The sequence below is a fragment of the Moschus berezovskii genome, chromosome X (assembly GCF_049115385.1).
Source record: "Moschus berezovskii isolate FMDL1 chromosome X, NW_MosBer_1.0, whole genome shotgun sequence".
NCBI lineage: Eukaryota > Metazoa > Chordata > Mammalia > Artiodactyla > Moschidae > Moschus > Moschus berezovskii.
The window spans coordinates 48,288,661-48,308,499 of NC_142488.1; the positions used below are offsets into that span (position 1 = coordinate 48,288,661).

Here is a 19,839-nt window from a genome sequence, read left to right on the forward strand (position 1 = left end):
ACACCAAAAACAAAGCATTTAATGTAAAAAACACTTTTTTTCTAAAATATGACTTCTAAATGTCAGCAGATAATTTATCTGGTGACTTAATTAAATAAACAGATCAGTTCTGGCTACACAAAACTGTATATTCAATTTTATAGACAACAAGGGATTTTCAAGGATAATTTGACTGTACTTGGTTTTCACTTATGCAATGACTTTAGAACTCAACCCTGAGCAAAATGGAACTTCCACATCTAACACAGAATGTTTAGCTGTAAAAAACAGATAATCTGTTTTGAATCATTGTTCTGGGAGTGCCCAAGGTCACAACTTTCTTATCTGTAAAATAGGAACATTAAGAATACCTATCTGTGATGGTTCATTTTATGAGTCAACTTGGCTGGGCCACATGTCCAGATATTTGGTCAAACATTATTCTGAATGCTTCCGTGAAGTGTTTTTTTTTTTTTTTCAGGGGAGGGTGAGATTAAGGCAGGAGGAGAAGGGGACAACAGAGGATGAGATGGTTGGATGGCATCACCGACTCAATGGACATGAGTTTGACCAAGCTCCGGGAGTTGTTAATGGACAGGAAAGGCTGGCGTGCTGCAGTTCATGGGGTCGCAGAGTTGGACACGACTGAGGGACTGCACCGAACTGAGATTAATATTAAAATCACTGAACTTTGAACAAAACAGATTACCCTCCATAGTGTGGTTTGGCCTCATCCAACCACTTGAAAACTTTAATAAATAATGATCTGCAAGGAAGAAAAAATTCTTCCAGCAGTTTGCCTTTGGATTAGAATTATAATATAACTCTTCTATGACTCCCCAGCTTGCCAGTCTACACCATCAGATTTCGGATTCACTAGAATTCCATAATCATGTTAGCCAATTCCTTAAAGTATTTCTCTCTCTGGGGTATGGAGGAAAGGAAACCTTTTCACACTGTTTGTAGGAGTGTAAATTGATGCAGTTGCTATAGAAAACAGTATGGAGGTTACTCAAAAAACTAAAACTACAGTTGCCATCAGTCAGTTCAGTCGCTCAGTCATATCTAACTCTTTGCGACCCCATGAATGGCAGCATGACAGGCCTCTCTGTCCATCACCAAGTCCTAGAGTTTACCCAAATTCATGTCCATTGAGTCAGTGAAATCATCCAATCATCTCATCCTGTGTCGTCCCCTTCTCCTCCTGCCCTCAATATTTCCCAGCATCAAGGTCTTTTCAAATGAGTCAGTTCTTTGCTTTGGAAGGTCAAAGTACTGGACTTTCAGCTTTAGCATCAGTCCTTCCAATGAACACACAGGACTGATCTCCTTTAGAATGGACTGGTTGGATCTCCTTGCGGTCCAAGGGACTCTCAAGAATCTTCTTCAAAATCACAGTTCAAAAGCATCTGTGCTCAGCTTTGTTAATAGTCCAACTCTCACATCAATACATGACTATTGGAAAAACATTTGTAGACAGAGTAATATCTCTGCTTTTTAATATGCTGTGTAAGTTGCTCATATCTTTCCTTCTAAAGAGTAAGCGTCTTTTAATTTCATGGCTGCACTCACCAACTGCAGTGATTTTGGAGCCTAAAAAAGTGAATACAGACACGGTTTCCTCATCTATTAGCCATGAAGTGATGGGACCGGATGCCATGATCTTAGTTTTCTGAATGTTGAGCTTTAAGCCAACTTTTTCACTCTCCTCTTTCACTTTCATCCAGAGGCTCTTTAGTTCTGCTTCACTTTCTGCCATAAGGGCGGTGTCATCTGCATATCTGAGGTTATTCATATTTCTCTCGGCAATCTTGATTCCAGCTTGTGCTTCTTCCAGCCCAGAGTTCCTCATGATGTACTCTGCATATAAGTTGAATAAGCAGGGTGACAATATACAACCTTGACGTACTCCTTTTCCTATTTGGAACAAGTCTGTTGTTCCATGTCCAGTTCTAACTGTTCCTTCCTGACCTGCATACAGGTTTTTCAAGAGGCAGGTCAGGTGGTCTGGTATGCCCATCTCTTTCAGAATTTTCCAGTTTATTATGATCCACACTATCAAAGGCTTTGACATAGCCAATAAGCAGTAGTATATGTTTTTCTGGAAATCTCTTGCTTTTTCGATGATCCAGTGGATGTTGCCAATTTGATCTCTGGTTCGTCTACCTTTTCTAAATCCAGTTTGAACATCTGGAAGTTCATAGTTCCCATATTGCTGAAGCCTGGCTTGGAGAATTTTGAGCATTACTTCACTAGGTTGTGAGATGAGTGCAACTGTGTGGTAGTTTGAGCATTCTTTGGCATTGCTTTTCTTTGGGACTGGAATGAAAACTGACCTTTTCCAGTCCTGTGACCACTGTTGAGTTTTCCAAATTTGCTGGAATATTGAGTGCAGCACTTTCACAGCATCATCTTTCAGGATTTGAAAAAGCTCAACTGGAATTCCATCACCTCCACTACCTTTGTTCACAATGATGCTTCCTAAGGCCCACTTAATTTCACATTCCATGATGTCTGGCTTTAGGTGAGTGATCACACCACCGTTATCTGGGTCATGAAGATCTTTTTTTGTACAGTTCTGTGTGTTCTTACCACCTTTTCTTAATATCTTCTGTTTCTGTTAGGTCCCTACCATTTCTCTCCATTATTGAGCCCATTCAATCCGGGGCCAGAGACGAGGCTTGACCACCCAGAGCTTTTGTGTAATAAAGTTTTATTAAAGAATAAACAAGATAGAGAAAACTTCTGACATAGACATCAGAAGGGGGTAGAAAGAGTATCCCCTTTGCTAGTGTTAGCAATGGAGTTATATACTCTCCAATGAATCCAAAGAATGTCTGGATGTTGTAAAGACCAGACCTACTCCCATAATTTACATTTTAAAATAACAGGATTAGCCAGAAGGTTTAATCCAGAGACTGCCTTCAGGCAGGATACATTATTGTTATATAATCCTTGTAAAGACCAGACCTACTCCCATAATTTAAATTTTAAGATAACATGATTAGCCAGGTTTAATCTAGAGACTGCCCTCAGGCAGGATACATAATCCGAAGGAATAGAGAGGAAAAATAAGCGTCCTTTTCTCCTCCTTGAGAATTCCAAATCCCTTTCTCCTTGGGGACCCCTAGACTTCTTATCAATCTGCCAAGGAAATGACTCTCTCATTCAAAACTTTTCTTTTAGGAGAATTATGTTGCCAAGGGAAAAGGGCATCATTTTCATTCCATAACTACTTCCTGCTGTTTAGGGGCATGGTCCCTAAATTGTTGAGGTAACATATCCTCCTAACCCTCGTATTGAGGGTCTCTGATCCAGGGGCCCCAACTAATAGTTGGAGGAGGCTTGAGACACACGTAGGAACTTGGACAACCATTTGTAAATTAAAAGCTTTAAGACAGTTAGAAAACCCCATTATACAGTTACACAGATGTAAGGCAAAATAGTCATTAAACGAAGTTAAAATCAAAATGAAAAGTCAGATTATGTCCATAGTTACATAAGTCCATCATAAGGTTGTTACGTGTCATTAGTTTAAGAAGAGGCATCACATGTGATTGTTGTTGAAGGTATTCACAGACTTGGAGAAAGTCTTTTCCTTGAAGTGGAGATGTCCACCACGGGAAGCCTTCCACTGATGAAGAGGGGAGCGATCTTCAGACCCAGCAATGCAGCCTAGGAGTGAGCCCAGGAGAGGAAGGCACTGTCTTGAGGATCAAACGGCAGACTCAATTTTTTGGAGTCAGCACAAGTAGGCTCACATAGATTATCAGGCCCATCAACGAATCAATTTCTGGCATTTTGACAGCTCGGTTCCTGGCGCAAACAGAGGCTTGCTTGACTCAGAGTCTGGGTCAGGAGTCCTCTCCCGGAGATCTGTTAATGCCTGTTGAAAACCTGAGAGCTGAGTTACATAACTAGTAAATTCCAAGACTTCAGGGTCTATAACAATGTCTGATATTTAAGAAGCCTACTGTCTGTCATCCAAATACTAACCTTAGCATGAGAAGTTATGACCAATCTGGATAGCGTATTAAAAAGCAGAGACATTACTTTGCCAACCAAGGTCCGTCTAGTCAAGGGTATGATTTCTCCTGTGGTCATGTATGGATGTGAGAGTTGGACTGTGAAGAAAGCTGATTGCCGAAGAATTGATGCTTTTGAACTGTGGTATTGGAGAATACTCTTGAGAGTCCCTTGGACTGCAAGGAGATCCAACCAGTCCATTCTAAAGGAGATCAGTCCTGGGTACTCATTGGAAGGACTGATGCTAAAGCTGAAACACCAATACTTTGGCCACCTCATGCGACGAGTTGACTCCCTGGAAAAGACTCTGATGCTGGGAGGGATTGGAGGCAGGAGGAGAAGGGGATGACAGGACATGAGATGGCTGGATGGCATCACCTACATGAGTTTGAGTGAACTCTGGGAGTTGGTGATGGACAGGGAGGCCTGTCGTGCTGTGATTCACGGGGTTGCAAAGAGTCGACTGAGTGACTGAACTATACTTGCACGAAATGTTCCCTTGGTATTGAGACAGTCAATTCCTAGGTAGGTTGATAAGAAGCCCAGGGTTCCCCAAAGGGAGAGGGTTCTGGAATTCTCAAGCAGGAGGAAAGGACAAACTTTTCTTTTTTTTTCCCTCTACATTCCTTAGACTTAGTCACATAAAACGTTTTTATCTTTAAGCCTGGAACTGATGATTACACAACAAATGGCTCGGTTTGGACTCTGTACTAAGGATTATAGAGGGCTTGAGGCCAGCAGCGCAGACGCAAAGGACGCCAGCCCCAGCGGCGCAGAAGCGAGAGACGCCGGCCTGGCTCAACAAACCACGCAAAGAGGCGCAGCCATGAGGAGCTACCCCATGCCTGAGGCCAGGGCCGGCGGCCGAGAGGAGCTACCCCACGTCCAAAAGGCGGTGGCTGCGTCAGCGCAGGAGGGCCGAGAGGAGCTACTCCGCGTTCAAGGTCAGGGGGGCGGCCTTGAGGAGATACCCCTCATCCAAGGTAAGGTGCAGTGGCTGCACTTTGCTGGAGCGGCTGTGAAGAGATTTTCCACGACCACGGTAAGAGAAACCCAAATAAGACGGTAGGCACTGCGAGGGGGCATCAGAGGGCAGACAAACTGAAATCATGGTCACAGGAAACTAGCCGATCTGATCACATGGACCACAGCCGAATGTGGTCCACTGGAGAAAGGAATGGCAAACCACTTAAGTATACTTGCCTTGAGAACCCCATGAACAGTATCAAAGGGCAAAATGATAGGATAGTGAATGAGGAATTCCCCAGGTCAGTAGGTGCCCAGTATGCTACTGGAGCTCAGTGGAGAAATATCTCTAGAAGGAATAAAGGGATGGAGCAAAAGCAAAACGAATACCCAGTTGTGGATGTGACCAGTGATAGAAGCAAGGTACGGTGCTGTAAAGAGCAATATTGCGTAGGAACCTGGAATATTAGGTCCATGAATCAAGGCAAATTGGAAGTGGTCAAACAGGAGGTGGCAAGAGTGAACATAGACATTCTAGGAATCAGTAAATTAAAATGGACTGGAAAGGGTGAATTTAACTCGGATGACCATTATATCTACTACTGTGGGCAGGAATCCCTTAGAAGAAATGGAATAGCCATCATGGTAAACAAAAGAGTCCGAAATGCAGTACTTGGATGCAATCTTAAAAACGACAGAATGATCTCTGTTCATTTCCAAGGCAAACCATTCAATATTACAGTAATCCAGGCCTATGCCCCAACCAGTAATGCTGAAGAAGCCGAAGTTAATCGGTTCTATGAAGACCTACAAGACCTTTTAGAACTAACACCCAAAAAAGATGTCCTTTTCATTATAGGGGACTGGAATGCAAAAGTAGGAAGTCAAGAAACACCTGGAGTAACAGGCAAATTTGGCCTTGGAGCACGGAATGAAGCAGGGCAAAGGCTAATAGAGTTTTGTCAAGAGAACGCACTGGTCATAGCAAACACCCGCTTCCAACAACACAAGAGAAGACTCTACACATGGACATCACCAGATGGTCAACACCGAAATCAGATTGATTATATTCTTTGCAACCAAAGATGGAGAAGCTCTATACAGTTAGCGAAAACAAGACCAGGAGCTGACTGTGGCTCAGATCATGAACTCCTTATTGCAAAATTCAGACTTAAACTGAAGAAAGTAGGGAAAACCACTAGACCATTTAGATATGACCTCAATCAAATCCCTTATGATTATACAGTGGAAGTGAGAAATAGATTTAAGGGACTAGATCTGATTGATAGAATGCCTGATGAACTCTGGACGGAGGTTCATGACATTGTACAAGAGACAGGGACCAAGACCATCCCAATGGAAAAGAAATGCAAAAGAGCGAAATGGCTGTCTGAGGAGGCCTTACAAATAGCTGTGAAAAGAAGAGAGGCGAAAAGCAAAGGAGAAAAGGAAAGATATAAGCATCTGAATGCAGAGTTCCAAAGAATAGGAAGGAGAGGTAAGAAAGACTTCCTCAGTGACCAATGCAAAGAAATAGAGGAAAACAACAGAATAGGAAAAACAAGAGATCTCTTCAAGAAGATTAGAGATTCCAAGGGAACATTTCATGCAAAGATGGGCTTGATAAAGGACAGAAATGGTATGGACCTAACAGAAGCAGAAGATATTAAGAAGAGGTGGCAGGAATACACAGAAGAACTGTACAAAAAAGATCTTCACGACCAAGATAGTCACGATAACGTGATCACTGACCTAGAGCCAGACATCTTGGAATGTGAAGTCAAGTGGGTCTTAGAAAGCATCACTACGAACAAAGCTAGTGGAGGTGATGGAATTCCAGTTGAGCTATTTCAAGTCTTGAAAGATGATGCTGTGAAAGTGCTGCACACAATATACCAGCAAATTTGGAAAACTCAGCAGTGGCCATAGGACTGGAAGAGGTCAGTCTTCATTCCAATCCCAAAGAAAGGCAATGCCAAAGAATGCTCAAACTACCGCACAATTGCACTAATTTCACATGCTAGTAAAGTCATGCTCAAAATTCTCCAAGCCAGGCTTCAGCAGTATGTAAAGCATGAACTCCCAGATGTTCAAGCAGGTTTTAGAAAAGGCAGAGGCACCAGAGATCAAATTGCCAACATCCGCTGGATCATGGAGAAAGCAAGAGAGTTCCAGAAAAACATCTATTTCTGCTTCATTGACTATGTCAAAGCCTTTGACTGTGTGTATCACAATAAACTGTGGAAAATTCTGACCACCTGACCTGCCTCTTGAGAAACCTGTATGCAGATCAGGAAGCAACAGTCAGAACTGTACATGGAACAACAGACTGGTTCCAAATAGGAAAAGGTGTACGTCAAGATTGTATATTGCTCCCTTGCTTATTTAACTTATATGCAGAGTACATCATGAGGAACGCTGGGCTGGAAGAAGCACAAGCTGGAATCAAGATTGCCGGGAGAAATATCAATAACCTTAGATATGCAGATGACACTACCCTTATGGCAGAAAGTGAAGAGGAACTCAAAAGCCTCTTGATGAAAGTGAAAGAGGAGAGTGAAAAGGTTGGCTTGAAGCTCAACATTCAGAAAACAAAGATCATGGCATCTGGTCCCATCACTTCATGGGAAATAGATGGGGAAACAGTGGAAGCAGTGTCAGACTTTATTTTTTTGGGCTCCAAAATCACTGCAGATGGTGTTTGCAGCCATGAAATTAAAAGACGCTTGCTCCTTGGAAGGAAAGTTATGACCAACCTTGATAATATATTAAAAAGCAGAGACATTACTTTGCCAACCAAGGTCTGTCTAGTCAAGGCTATGGTTTTTCCCGTGGTCATGTATGGATGTGAGAGTTGGACTGTGAAGAAAACTGATCACCCAAGAATCGATGCTTTTGAACTGTGGTGTTGGAGAAGACTCTTGAGAGTCCCTTATACTGCAAGGAGATCCAACCAGTCCATTCTAAAGGAGATCAATCCTGGGTGTTCATTGGAGGGACTGATGCTAAAGCTGAAACTGCAATACTTTGGTCACCTCATGCGACAAGTTGACTCACTGGAAAAGACTCTGATGCTGGGAAAGGTTGGGGGCGGGAGGAGAAGGGGACGACGGAGAATGAGATGGCTGGATGGCATCTCCGACTCTGTGGACATGAGTTTGAGTGTACTCTGGGAGTTGGTGATGGACAGGGAGGCCTAGCGTGCTGTGATTCATGGGGTCGTGGAGGGTCGGACACGACTGAGCGACTGAACTGAACTGAACTGAACTGAGGACAGTTTCTCCTTCCTGAAAACCTTCTGGCTAATCCTGTTATCTTGAAATGTGGATTGTGGGAATGGGTCTAGCAAGGTCTTTGCAACCTCTGGACATTCCTTTGATTCATTGTAATAACTGATTGGGGAGTATATAACTCCATTGCTAAAGACCAGCAGGGGCACTCTCCATCCCTCTTCTAATGTCTTTGTCAGAAGCTTTCCCTATATCCTTTATACTTTAATAAAACTTTATTACACAAAAGCTCTGAGCAATCAAGCCTTGTCTGTGGCCCCAGATTGAATTCTTCTCCTCCAGGGGCCAAGAATCCCTGTGTCATTCATGGTTCAACAACAACCTTTCAGTATCTCTAATTTTCTTGAAGAGATCTCTAGTCTTTTCAATTCTATTGGTTCCCTCTATTTCTTTGCACTGATCGCTGAGGAAGACTTTCTTATCTCTCTCTCCTATTCTTCGGAACTCTGGATTCAAATGGGTATATTTTTCCTTTTCTCTTTTGGCTTTTTGCTTCTCTTCTTCTCACAGCTATTTGTAAGGCCTCCTCTGACAGCCTTTTGTTTTTTTTACATTTCTTTTTCTTGAGGATGGTCTTGATCCCTGTCTTCTGTACAATGTCACAAACCTCCATCCTTAGTTCATCAGGCACTCTGTCGATCAGATCTAGTCCCTTAAATCTATTTCTCACTTCCACTATGCAATCATAAGAGATTTGATTTAGGTCATACCTGAATTGTCTAGTGATTTTCCCCTCTTTCTTCTATTTAAGTCTGAATTTGGCAATAAAGAGTTAATAATCTGAGCCATAGTCAGCTCCTGGTCTTGTTTTTGCTGACTGTATAGAGCTTCTCCATCTTTGGCTGCCTAGAATATAAGCCATATGGTCCTGTAATCCCACTCCTAGGCATACATCCGAGACACAGAGAACATACTTGTGGTTGTTAATGGTGGTAGGGTGGGGGAGGGGGGAGGGAGGGATAGACTGGGAGTTTGGGATTAGCAGATGGAAAATATTATATATATAATGGATAAACAGCAAAGTCATACTGTATATATTATCCTGTGATAAACTATAATGGAAAAGAATATGAAAAAGTATATATATATACACATATGTAAAACTGAATCACTTTGCTGTACAGTAGAAATTAACACAACATTGTAAATCAACTATACTTCAACAAAATGAATTTTTAAAAACTTTTTCTTTATAGATTACTTAAAAAGCTACAAACAAATCTACAATATGACCCAGCAATCCCACTACTGTGGGATATACCCCAAGACAACCACAATTCTAAGACACATGTATCTCATTGTTCACTACAGCACTATTTACAATAGCTAGAACATGGAAGCAACCTAGATGTCCATTGACAGATGAATGAATAAAGAAGATGTGGTACATATATACAATGGACTATTCTTTTCCCTTCTGTTCAGTCGCTCAGTCGTGTCCGACTCTTTGCGACCCCGTGGACTGTAGACTACCAGGCTTCTCCATACGTGGGATTCTCCAAGCAAGAATACTGGAGTGGGTTACCATTTCCTTCTCCAGGGGATCTTCCCGACCCAAGGATCGAACCCAGGTCTCCCGCATTGGAGGCAGACGCATTAACCTCTGAGCCACCTATTACTCAGCCACAAAAAGAATGAATTTGAGTCAGTTCCAATGAGGTAGATGAACCTAGAGCTGTTTATACAGAATGAAGTAAGTCAGAAAGAGGAAAGCAAATATTGTATATTAATACATATATACAGAATCAATAAAAAGTGTACAGATGAACCTATTTTCAGGGAAAGAATGGAGACATAGATGTAGAAAACGGACTTGACACAGTAAGGGAAGGAGCTAAGGGGATGAATGGAGAAAGCAACATCAACATATATGTACTAGCATGTGTAAAATACATAGTGGTGAAGTTGCTATATAACACAGAAATCCCAGCCTGGTACTCTGTGATGACGTAGAGTGGTAGGAAGAGGGGAGGGGAGGGAGGTTCAAGAGGGAGGGGATATATGTATAATTACAGCTGATTTGCAGCAATGAAAAGAAATATAGGAAAACAACAGAATAGGAAAAAAAGAGATCTCTTCAAGAAAATTAGAGATTCCAAGGGAACATTTCATGCAAAGATGGGCTCAATAAAGGACAGAAATGGTATGGACCTAACAGAAGCAGAAGATATTAAAAAGAGATGGCAACAATACACAGAAGAACTGTACAAAAAAGATCTTCACGACCAAGATCGTCACGATGGAATGATCACTGACCTAGAGCCAGACATCTTGGAGTGTGAAGTCAAGTGTGTCTTAGAAAGCATCTCTACGAACAAAGCTAGTGGAGGTGATGGAATTCCAGTTGAGCTATTTCAAATCTTGAAAGATGATGCTGTGAAAGTGCTGCACTCAATATGCCAGCAAATTTGGAAAACTCAGCAGTGGCCACAGGACTGGAAAAGGTCAGTCTTCATTCCAATCCCAAAGAAAGGCAATGCCAAAGAATGCTCAAACTACCGCACAATTGCACTCATCTCACACACTAGTAAAGTCATGCTCAAAATTCTCCAAGCCAGGCTTCAGCAATATGTGAACCCTGAACTTCCAGATGTTCAAGCAGGTTTTAGAAAAGGCAGAGGCACCAGAGATCAAATTGCCAACATCCGCTGGATCACGGAGAAAGCAAGAGAGTTCCAGAAAAACATCTATTTCTGTTTCATTGACTATGCCAAAGCCTTTGACTGAGTGGATCAAAATAAACTGTGGAAAATTCTGAAAGAAATGGGAATCCCAGACCAACACACAAAAATTATTTCTCTTAGATAGGTAGATAGATAAAGATATGTATATTTGAGTAGCTATATAGATATAAATGTAATTTTATTTTATGTGTAAAGATATACCTTTATATATATATATATATATATATATATATATATATATATAATTTGTATCTACAGACTTACGGAGTAGATAGATATAGTTAGATACAATTTTTATGTATATCTGTAGATATAAGGATAGAGATAGAAAAATATACTTTCTAGTGTTTCCGTCTATCTATAGAATGCTGACTAACACACTATCCAAAAGAGTTATTGTGAAGATAAAATAAGACATCGTATTTAATCTTCAGAGTGCTTGAAATATGGTACAAAGTTAGATAAATGATTCCTGTTTTTTACCAAGTGTCTAATCTTGTCCATAAAGCCTTGATCCCAAAGGATATACTTCTTTTATGCCAGATTTACTCTCTATTTGAACCAGAAACCCAGGCATCCAAGTATTTTCTGGAATCCTCCCTTTTTCACTTCTTCTCAGACCCCAACATGTTGTTAGAAAGAAAAATGAGCTTCAGCTCTATGATTACCATGTACTGAACAATATTATGGCTCAATATGAATATTCATTTTCTTGATAACCAACCTGTTTGAATATATGCATTGAGCCGCCTTCTGAATTAAGTTGGACCTCCAAGTTGTTTATGAGTTGATCCATATCTGGAAAAGAATCAAGGGAAAGACAATTTAAAAATAAAATCTAACCCACTGTATGCATACAGTATGCCACTAACCCTTGGTTACACATGTTTTTATTCTAGAAATATTATTTTTCAGAACTTACTAGATACTAAGAAGTCAGAATTTGGACAACATTCTAATCTGCATATTCTGCTCACCGAGATAGCCCTGACTGGTCTCCAGCAGTATTAGCTGCCTCTTTCCCTCACGTCTTCTATGCACATGAATTTGTTTCTTTCAACCTCTCCAACTAGCACTACCTTCATAGGAATATCATTATAGCTACATAGTTTCCTGAATCCTCCCCTTTCTGGCCTAATTCTCTTTCCATACAGGAGAGTTCTACCTTCCTCTATGGATATTTACTCTAATGAACTTGCTTATACATCAGTGCTAAATCTCTCTAAAGAAGCATTTTATCTTTCTACTTCTCTTAAAGATACAAGCCAAGAGTGGTTAATATAAGCAATTTTCTATTTTTCTTTTAGAAAAATTTTCCTCTTTCTTAAAAAATCAAAGTATAGCTGATTTTCAGTGTCATATTAATTGCAGGTGTACAGCACAGTGATTCAGATATATGTTCAACTAAAAAAAATTCACAACCTAAAAGTTGAGTTATGTATTATTTGGCAGGACTTTTTAGGACTTCACGCCTGGGAAGCAGCATCTCAAATAAACCCTGAGAGAACTGCTCCAAGGAAGTAAGGGTAGGGGGAGAGAGGATATATAGGAGTTTTGCAACTCAGGGCAGGTAGTCAGAATATCAAAAGATTACTGTTAAAGAAAACCAGAAATCCCAAGTTAAAGAAATTATTGTGATGTTGTAGAGTAGCTCAATGAAGCCACCAAGTGTTTCCTTTTTCCTCTTAATGAAAGTAAACACTAGGTAGCTTCATTCAGCTGCCCTATACCATCATAATCACTTCCATCACTACTACCTACCAGCACCTCATAAACCAGATTTCCTTGCATTTAGCTACATTCTAATCTCACTAGAGGTGAAAACATAGGGCAAGAAAGATGAAGTCACAGCTTGCTTTTGACTTAACTGGTCAGATTTCAGATCACACTAAGTTGCACCAAGTTGATTACAATTAGTTTCATTTATGACCTGGTTGCATTTCAAAAGATAGTCTATAAGTCAGTTAATTGTTTTGGATGTCAACTACATTTACCCACAGAAATGTTCATTTTACAGGTCACTTTACAATAGCTGTTTAAGACCTAATGTAGTTAAATGAACAATCAGCAAGGATACAAATTATAATACAGACATATAAAAGAGTTAAAGATAAATTCATAAATAATTCCTTTGTTTATTGGCTGTTAGGAATTGAAGAAAATAGTCTTAATTAGATAATTAGATAGGTAACCAACACACAATGAATCTTCTACTGAAATTATGAGGAAAATTTCTGGGTCACTATCAAAGAGTTTGGAGAATTCTGACACTCTAAAATAACTCCAATTTTATCTCAAAACACATTTTCTTTTCTTTGATCCACATATATGAGTAGAGCTGTTCATGTATACATTCATCATTTACAAAATATTTATGCATAACTACTATGTGTCATAGGTTATTCTGGGCTTCGCTGATGGCTCAGATAGTAAAGAATCTGCCTGCAATGCAGGGGACTCAGGTCCAATTCCTGGGTCAGGAAGATCCCCTGGAGAAGGGAATGGCTACTCATGCCAGTATTCTTGTCTGGAGAATTTCGTGGATAGAGAAGTCTGGCAGGCTACAGTCCATGGGGTCGCAAAGAGTGGGATACACCTGAGGGACTAACACTTTCACTTTCAGAGTTTATATTAAGCACCTTGTTACCAGTTTTAGATCTGGGTCAACCAGACATGTAGAGTCAGCAAGTATAGCAGAGCGCACTGAACTGGGAGTAAGATGCCCAGGAATTACATCCTATAATCTTTGTTAAGGCATTTTTCTTTCTAAGCCTCAACTTCCCCATGGAAAATTAAAAGATTTTAAATTGTTCTCTGCTGAGCCCTAAGGCTTCTATGAAGCCTCTTTAGGGGTAGGGGTTGGGGTTAATGGAGGAAGAAATCTAGTAATGAATAAGTACTTCACAAGTCAGATGTAGAAAACTCAACTCTAATTTCCATTAAATTGTAAACTTTTTGAAAGCAGAGATTTTCACCTTCGATGTTTTCTTCGGTGATGTATTTAAAGGGCTTAGAGTAGTGTTTGGCACATGGTAGTCTTCAATAACGGAGAAGGCAATGGCACCCCACTCCAGTAGTTTTGCCTGGAAAATCCCATGGACAGAGGAGCCTAGTGGGCTGCAGTCCATGGGGTCGCGACTGAGCGACTTCACTTTCACTTTTCACTTTCATGAATTGGAGAAGGAAATGGCAACCCACTCCAGTGTTCTTGCCTGGAGAATCCCAGGGACAGGGTAGCCTGGTGGGCTGTCGTCTATGGGGTCAAACAGAGTCAGACACGACTGAAGCGACTTAGCAGCAGCAGCAGCAGCAGCAGCAGTCTTCAATACATTTCTAAAAGTTTGTGATGAGTGACAGAAAAGGAGAATGAAGTGTGTCTTCTCAATATAGGAACTGGACAAAAGTGGAAAAGTATAAAAGAAAATTAAAGAGGTTAACGTATAAGAGATGTTTGAGGTGTAATTAACTGTGAAGTATAAGGGGCTAGAGAGGGCAACCATTTCTGATTTTAAGAAGGAGGGGAAAAGGAGGTGCAACTGTAGAAAAAGAATGTCTGGTCATATACTTTTCATACTGCACAGGCGGGCCATAATGAAAGCCAGAAGAGCTTGCTTGGTTGCTGCCAGAAAAATCTGTAGGAGAGGGGGAGAGAATTTGGTACTTCCTCTCCATTCATCCAGGACTTCCCTGGTGGCTCAGATGGTAAAGCATCTGCCTACAATGCAGGAGACCCAGGTTCAATCCCTGGGTCGGGAAGATCCCCTGGAGAAGGAAACGGCAACCCACGCCAGTATTCTTGCTTGGAAAATTCCATGGATGGAGAAGCCTGGTACGCTACAGTGCATTGGGTCGCAAAGAGTAGGACACAACTGAGCAACTTCACTTTCACTTTCTCCACTCATCCATCCTCCGACTAAGCTTTGTTATTTCTAGCCAAGAAAATTTCAAGAGCCCTCTCTTATCTGCTCTTCCTCAATTTCTATGAATTATGAAACAACAGGGTTGAGGAAGCAGAGTGACTTTGATTAGCTATTTAACCTGTGAACCTCACTTCCTTTACCTGACAAGAAGTAGGGGAAATCACACATCTATAGGGTTAATGTGAGGATTCAATGGATTAGTACAGGTAAACACACTTAAAAGAGCTCTAAGCATATACAAAATTTTTCAATATAATTAGCTATTGTTATCATCACTACCATTATTATTATTAAGGGTAAGAATCATTCTCTCTGGACCAGAAGAATATCTCCTAGGAATCGGACAAGTTTTTATACTCAGTGTGCTTACAAACCTTCTCCACCTTCTATATTTACAGTCTAAATTGTTTCGCACTACTATCTATCCATTCTAAGTCTCAGTGATTGACAGTCAGTCACCTTTGACTCTTCTTTCTCCATCTCCAGCCAATTGGTTATCAGATGCAAAAAACTGTACTGTAGAAATATGTCTTAAACCTAGCTTATCATCTCCCAGTCACTTCCCATTCTTGTCCATATATCATATTGCGTAGGATAATATCCTGGTTCTGCAACTTTGTAACGTTAAGACTTGAGGCAATTTTTCCATCACCATTTGTCTGTCTCCTCAACTATAAAATAAGGGTAATAATAGTATCAGCTCATAGGATTTATCAATTTAATATGTGTTCAAATGTTTAAAACAGTACCTGGCAAAAAGGCATTGTCTGTTTCCCTTACCATAAAGTGAGCCCCACAATAGCTACTTCATTTGTTCTTCTCTGTATCCCTTTCTTTTAGCAGAGTATTTCCTCTGTACAATGTGCTAATGTCCAGTGAATGGTCATGGGAATAAGAAAGGTTATTTAATGGCAATAATACTATAATGCAAAGATGGGTTCCATAAAAGACAGAAATGTTAGGGACCTAACAGAAGCAGAAGATATTAAGAAGAGGAATACACAGAAGAACTGTACAAAAAAGATGTTCATGACCCAGATAATCATGATGTTGTGATCACTCACCTAAAGCCAGACATCTTGGAATGTGAAGTCAAGTGGGCCTTAGGAAGCATCATTACAAACAAATCTAGTGGAGGTGATGGAATTCCAGTTGAGCTGTTTCAAATCCTCAAAGATGATGCTGTGAAAGTGCTGCACTCCATATGCCAGCAGATTTGGAAAACTCAGCAGTGGCCACAGGACTGGAAAAGGTCAGTTTTCATTCCAGTCCCAAAGAAAGGCAATGCCAAAGAATGCTCAAACTACCGCACAATTGCACTCATCTCACAACCTAGTAAAATCATGCTCAAAATTCTCCAAGCCAGGCTTCAGCAATACATGAACCGTGAACTTCCAGATGTCCAAGCTGGTTTTATAAAAGGCAAAGGAACCAGAGAACAAATTGCCAACATCTGCTGGATCATGGAAAAAGCAAGAGAGTTCCAGAAAAACATCTATTTCTGCTTCATTGACTATGCCAAAGCCTTTGACTGTGTGGATCACAATAAACTGTGGAATATTCTGAAAGAGATGGGAATACCAGACCACCTGACCTGCCTTTTGAGAAACCTGTATGCAGGTCAAAGAACACTTAGAACTGGACATGGAACAACAGACTGGTTCCAAATAGGAAAAAGAGTATGTCAAGGTTGTATATTGTCACCTTGCTTATTTAACTTATATGCGCAGTACATCATGAGAAACGCTGGGTTGGAGGAAGCACAAGCTGCAATAAAGAATGCCGGGAGAAATATCAATAACCTCAGATATGCAGACGACACCACCTTTATGGCAGAAAGTGAAGCAGAACTAAAGAGCCTCTTGATGAAAGTGAAAGAGGAGAGTGAAAATGTTGGCTTAAAGCACAGCATTCAGAAAACTAAGATCATGGCATCAGGTCTCATCACTTCATGGCAAATAGATGGGGAAACAGTGTCTGACTTTATTTTTTTAGGCTCCAAAATCACTGCAGATGCTGATTGCAGCCAGGAAATTAAAAGATGCTTGCTCCTTGGATGGAAAGTTATGACCAACTTAGACAGCATATTAAAAAGTAGAGACATTACTTTGTCAACAAAGGTCCATCGATGAAAGAGGAGAGTCAAAAAATTGGCTTAAAGCTCAACATTTAGAAAACTAATATCGTGACATCTGGTCTCATCACTTCATGGCAAATAGATGGGGAAACAGTGGAAACAATGGCTGACTTTATTTTTCTGGTCTCCAAAAGCACTGCAGATGGTGATTGCAGCCATGAAATTAAAAGACAGTTACTCCTTGGAAAGAAAGTTATGACCAACCTAGATAGCATATTAAAAAGCAGAGACATTACTTTGTCAAAAAAGGTCCGTCTCGTCAAGGCTGTGGTTTATCCAGTGGTCAATATGAATGTGAGAGCTGGACTATAAAGAAGGCTGAACGCTGAAGAATTGATGCTTTTGAACTGTGATATTGGAGAAGACTCTTGAGAGTCCCTTGGACTGAAAAGAGATCCAATCAGTCCATCCTAAAGGAGATCAGTCCAGAGTGTTCATTGGTAAGACTGATGTTGAAGCTGAAACTCCAATACTTTGGCCACCTGATGCAAAGAGCTGACTCATTTGAAAAGACCCTGATGCTGGGAAAGTTCAAGGGCAGGAGGAGAAGGGGACGACAGAGGATGAGATGGCTGGATGGCATCACCGACTCGATGGACATGAGTTTGGGTGGACTCCGGGAGTTGGTGATGGACAGGGAGGCCTGGCATGCTGCAGTTCATGGGGTTGCAAAGAGTTGGACATGACTGAGAGACTGAACTGACCTGAAATGAATGGCAATAATCAAGGAGTCTGAAAAAACAACAACAGCAACAAACTTTTGTCCCATCTATATCACAAATATTTTAGTCAAATGGCACAAATGGGGTAGCTGACAGTTAGGAATGTCTCAGCCATTTCTGGTTAGTGTCCTTTCACTCAAAGAACAGCCAATTGGAACAGCCACTAGAAAACCCTGGACAACATTCTAAGTGTTGGTAAGAGTGAGTAAAGGGAAAGCTATTAGGAAGGTATATATGCTTCTAGCAAAAAAAAAAAAAAAAATGCCTTCTTTAATATATAGCCAGACCAAATTTAAAACAGAAGGAAATTAGCGTTTACAGAACAGTCTTAGAGAAAACTCAGGTTTTTTTCAAGGGTTTTATAAACTTTTTGCTTTTCTCTAGAGTTGGAGCCACTCTTCAAAGTGTCTTGGACTAAGACGCTGCTCAGAAACTGTTTAAGAATTAGTCAGGAAACACCCAAAGGGGGTTTGGTTATGTCCTGGGCCACTGAGATGTGAACCATATGGGCAGGAGGGCTTCAGAAATGAAAATTACGTACTTAAGATAATAACCATTCAGTCAGTTCAGTTCAGTCGCTCAATTGTGTCTGACTCTTTGAGACCCCATGAATCACAGCATACCAGGCCTCCCTGTCCATCATCAACTCCCGGAGTTCACTCAAACTCATGTCCATCGAGTCAGTGATGCCATCCAGCCATCTCATTCTCTGTCGTCCCCGTCTCCTCCCACCCCCAACCCCTCCTAGCATCAGACTCTTTTCCAGTGAGTCAACTCGTCGCATGAGGTGGCCAAAGCCATTATTCTGCTTGAATTGGCTCTTCAATTTTGTCTAGAAGCTGGACTTTCTTGGATTTCCCTGGCAGCCCTGTGGTTAAGACTCAGTGCTTCCATTACATGGGTGTTGGAGGGTGTGGGGAGAGTGGGGGTACGTTTTCCATCCCTGATCACCTTATGGGGGAACTAAAATCCTGAATGCTGAGTGGCATGGCCAAAAAGAAAAGAAACATTCTAGAATCTGGACTTTCTGGTTCTTCTCTCTCTTTTTTTTAAAATTTATTTATTTATTTATTTTTTGGAGGCTAATTACTTTACAATATTGTAGTGGTTTTGCCATCATTGACATGAATCTGCCACGGGTGTACATGTGTTCCCCATCCTGAATCCCCCTCCCACCTCCCTCCCCATCCCATCCCTATGGGTTCTTCTCTTAAGGAAGGGAGTACTGGAGGAAAAAAAGGAGAGGAGAAAGATAGAGTCCCATCCATAGCAGGTCAGTGTCTCATATATACAAAACATCACAAACCATGGACCTGGGACTATGACCATATAAATTTCGTAAGATTATCCTACTTTTGTCATGTTCCAAGTTTATTTTGTTACCCACTGTATTCCACAGTGATCTGCTTGTTTTATGAACGTGAACAGTGCCTTAAAAGGAAAGGAGCAGGTATTGTTGTTCGTTGTTCAGTCACTAAGTTGTGTCCAACTCTTTGCGACCCCATGGACTGCAGCACATCAGGCTTCCCTGTCCTTCACTATCTCCTGCAGTTTGCTCAAATTCATGTCCATTGAATCAGGGATGCTATCTAACCATCTCATCCTCTGCCATTCTCTTATTTTGCCTTCAATCTTTCTTAGCATCAGGAGCAGGTGACTGACAAGTAAAAACACACCCCACTCTTTGGTCAGAACTGAGGGCTTCCCTGGTGGCTCAGAGGTTAAAGCGTTTGCCTTCAATGCGGAAGACCCGGGTTCGATCCCTGGGTCGGGAAGATCCCCTGGAGAAGGAAACGGTAACCCACTCCAGTATTCTTGCCTGGAGAATCCCATGGACGGAGAAGCCTGGTAGGCTACAGTCCACGGGGTCGCAAAGAGCTGGACACGACTGAGCGACGGAACGGAATGGAACAGAACGGAGGAGGTAAAAGTGTCTAGGGATGAAGTGAGAAGTCAAATCTTTAAGGAGGGAAGCAAAGCAGAGTCACTGGAGTCTACAACTACAAAAGAAAGCAAAGCATTGGAGATCCTGACACTGACCTATGAAGTTACTTTGTATCTTAACAAGATAGAACATTTTGTAATACAAATAATAATCCCTCATGTGCATCTACA

General features: G+C 41.1%; 1 protein-coding gene across 4 annotated transcripts in view; it reads right to left on the reverse strand.

Moving 5' to 3' along the window:
- Positions 1-19,839, reverse strand: part of KLF8 (KLF transcription factor 8) — a 234,966-nt gene that overhangs the window by 133,546 nt on the left and 81,581 nt on the right. For all 4 annotated transcript variants that reach the window (XM_088833848.1, XM_055438680.2, XM_088833847.1 and 1 more), the window contains one exon: positions 11,670-11,743. In XM_088833848.1, coding sequence (XP_088689974.1) covers positions 11,670-11,741 — 72 coding nt within the window. In that variant the 5' untranslated portion in view covers positions 11,742-11,743. The remainder of the gene's footprint in view (positions 1-11,669; positions 11,744-19,839) is intronic.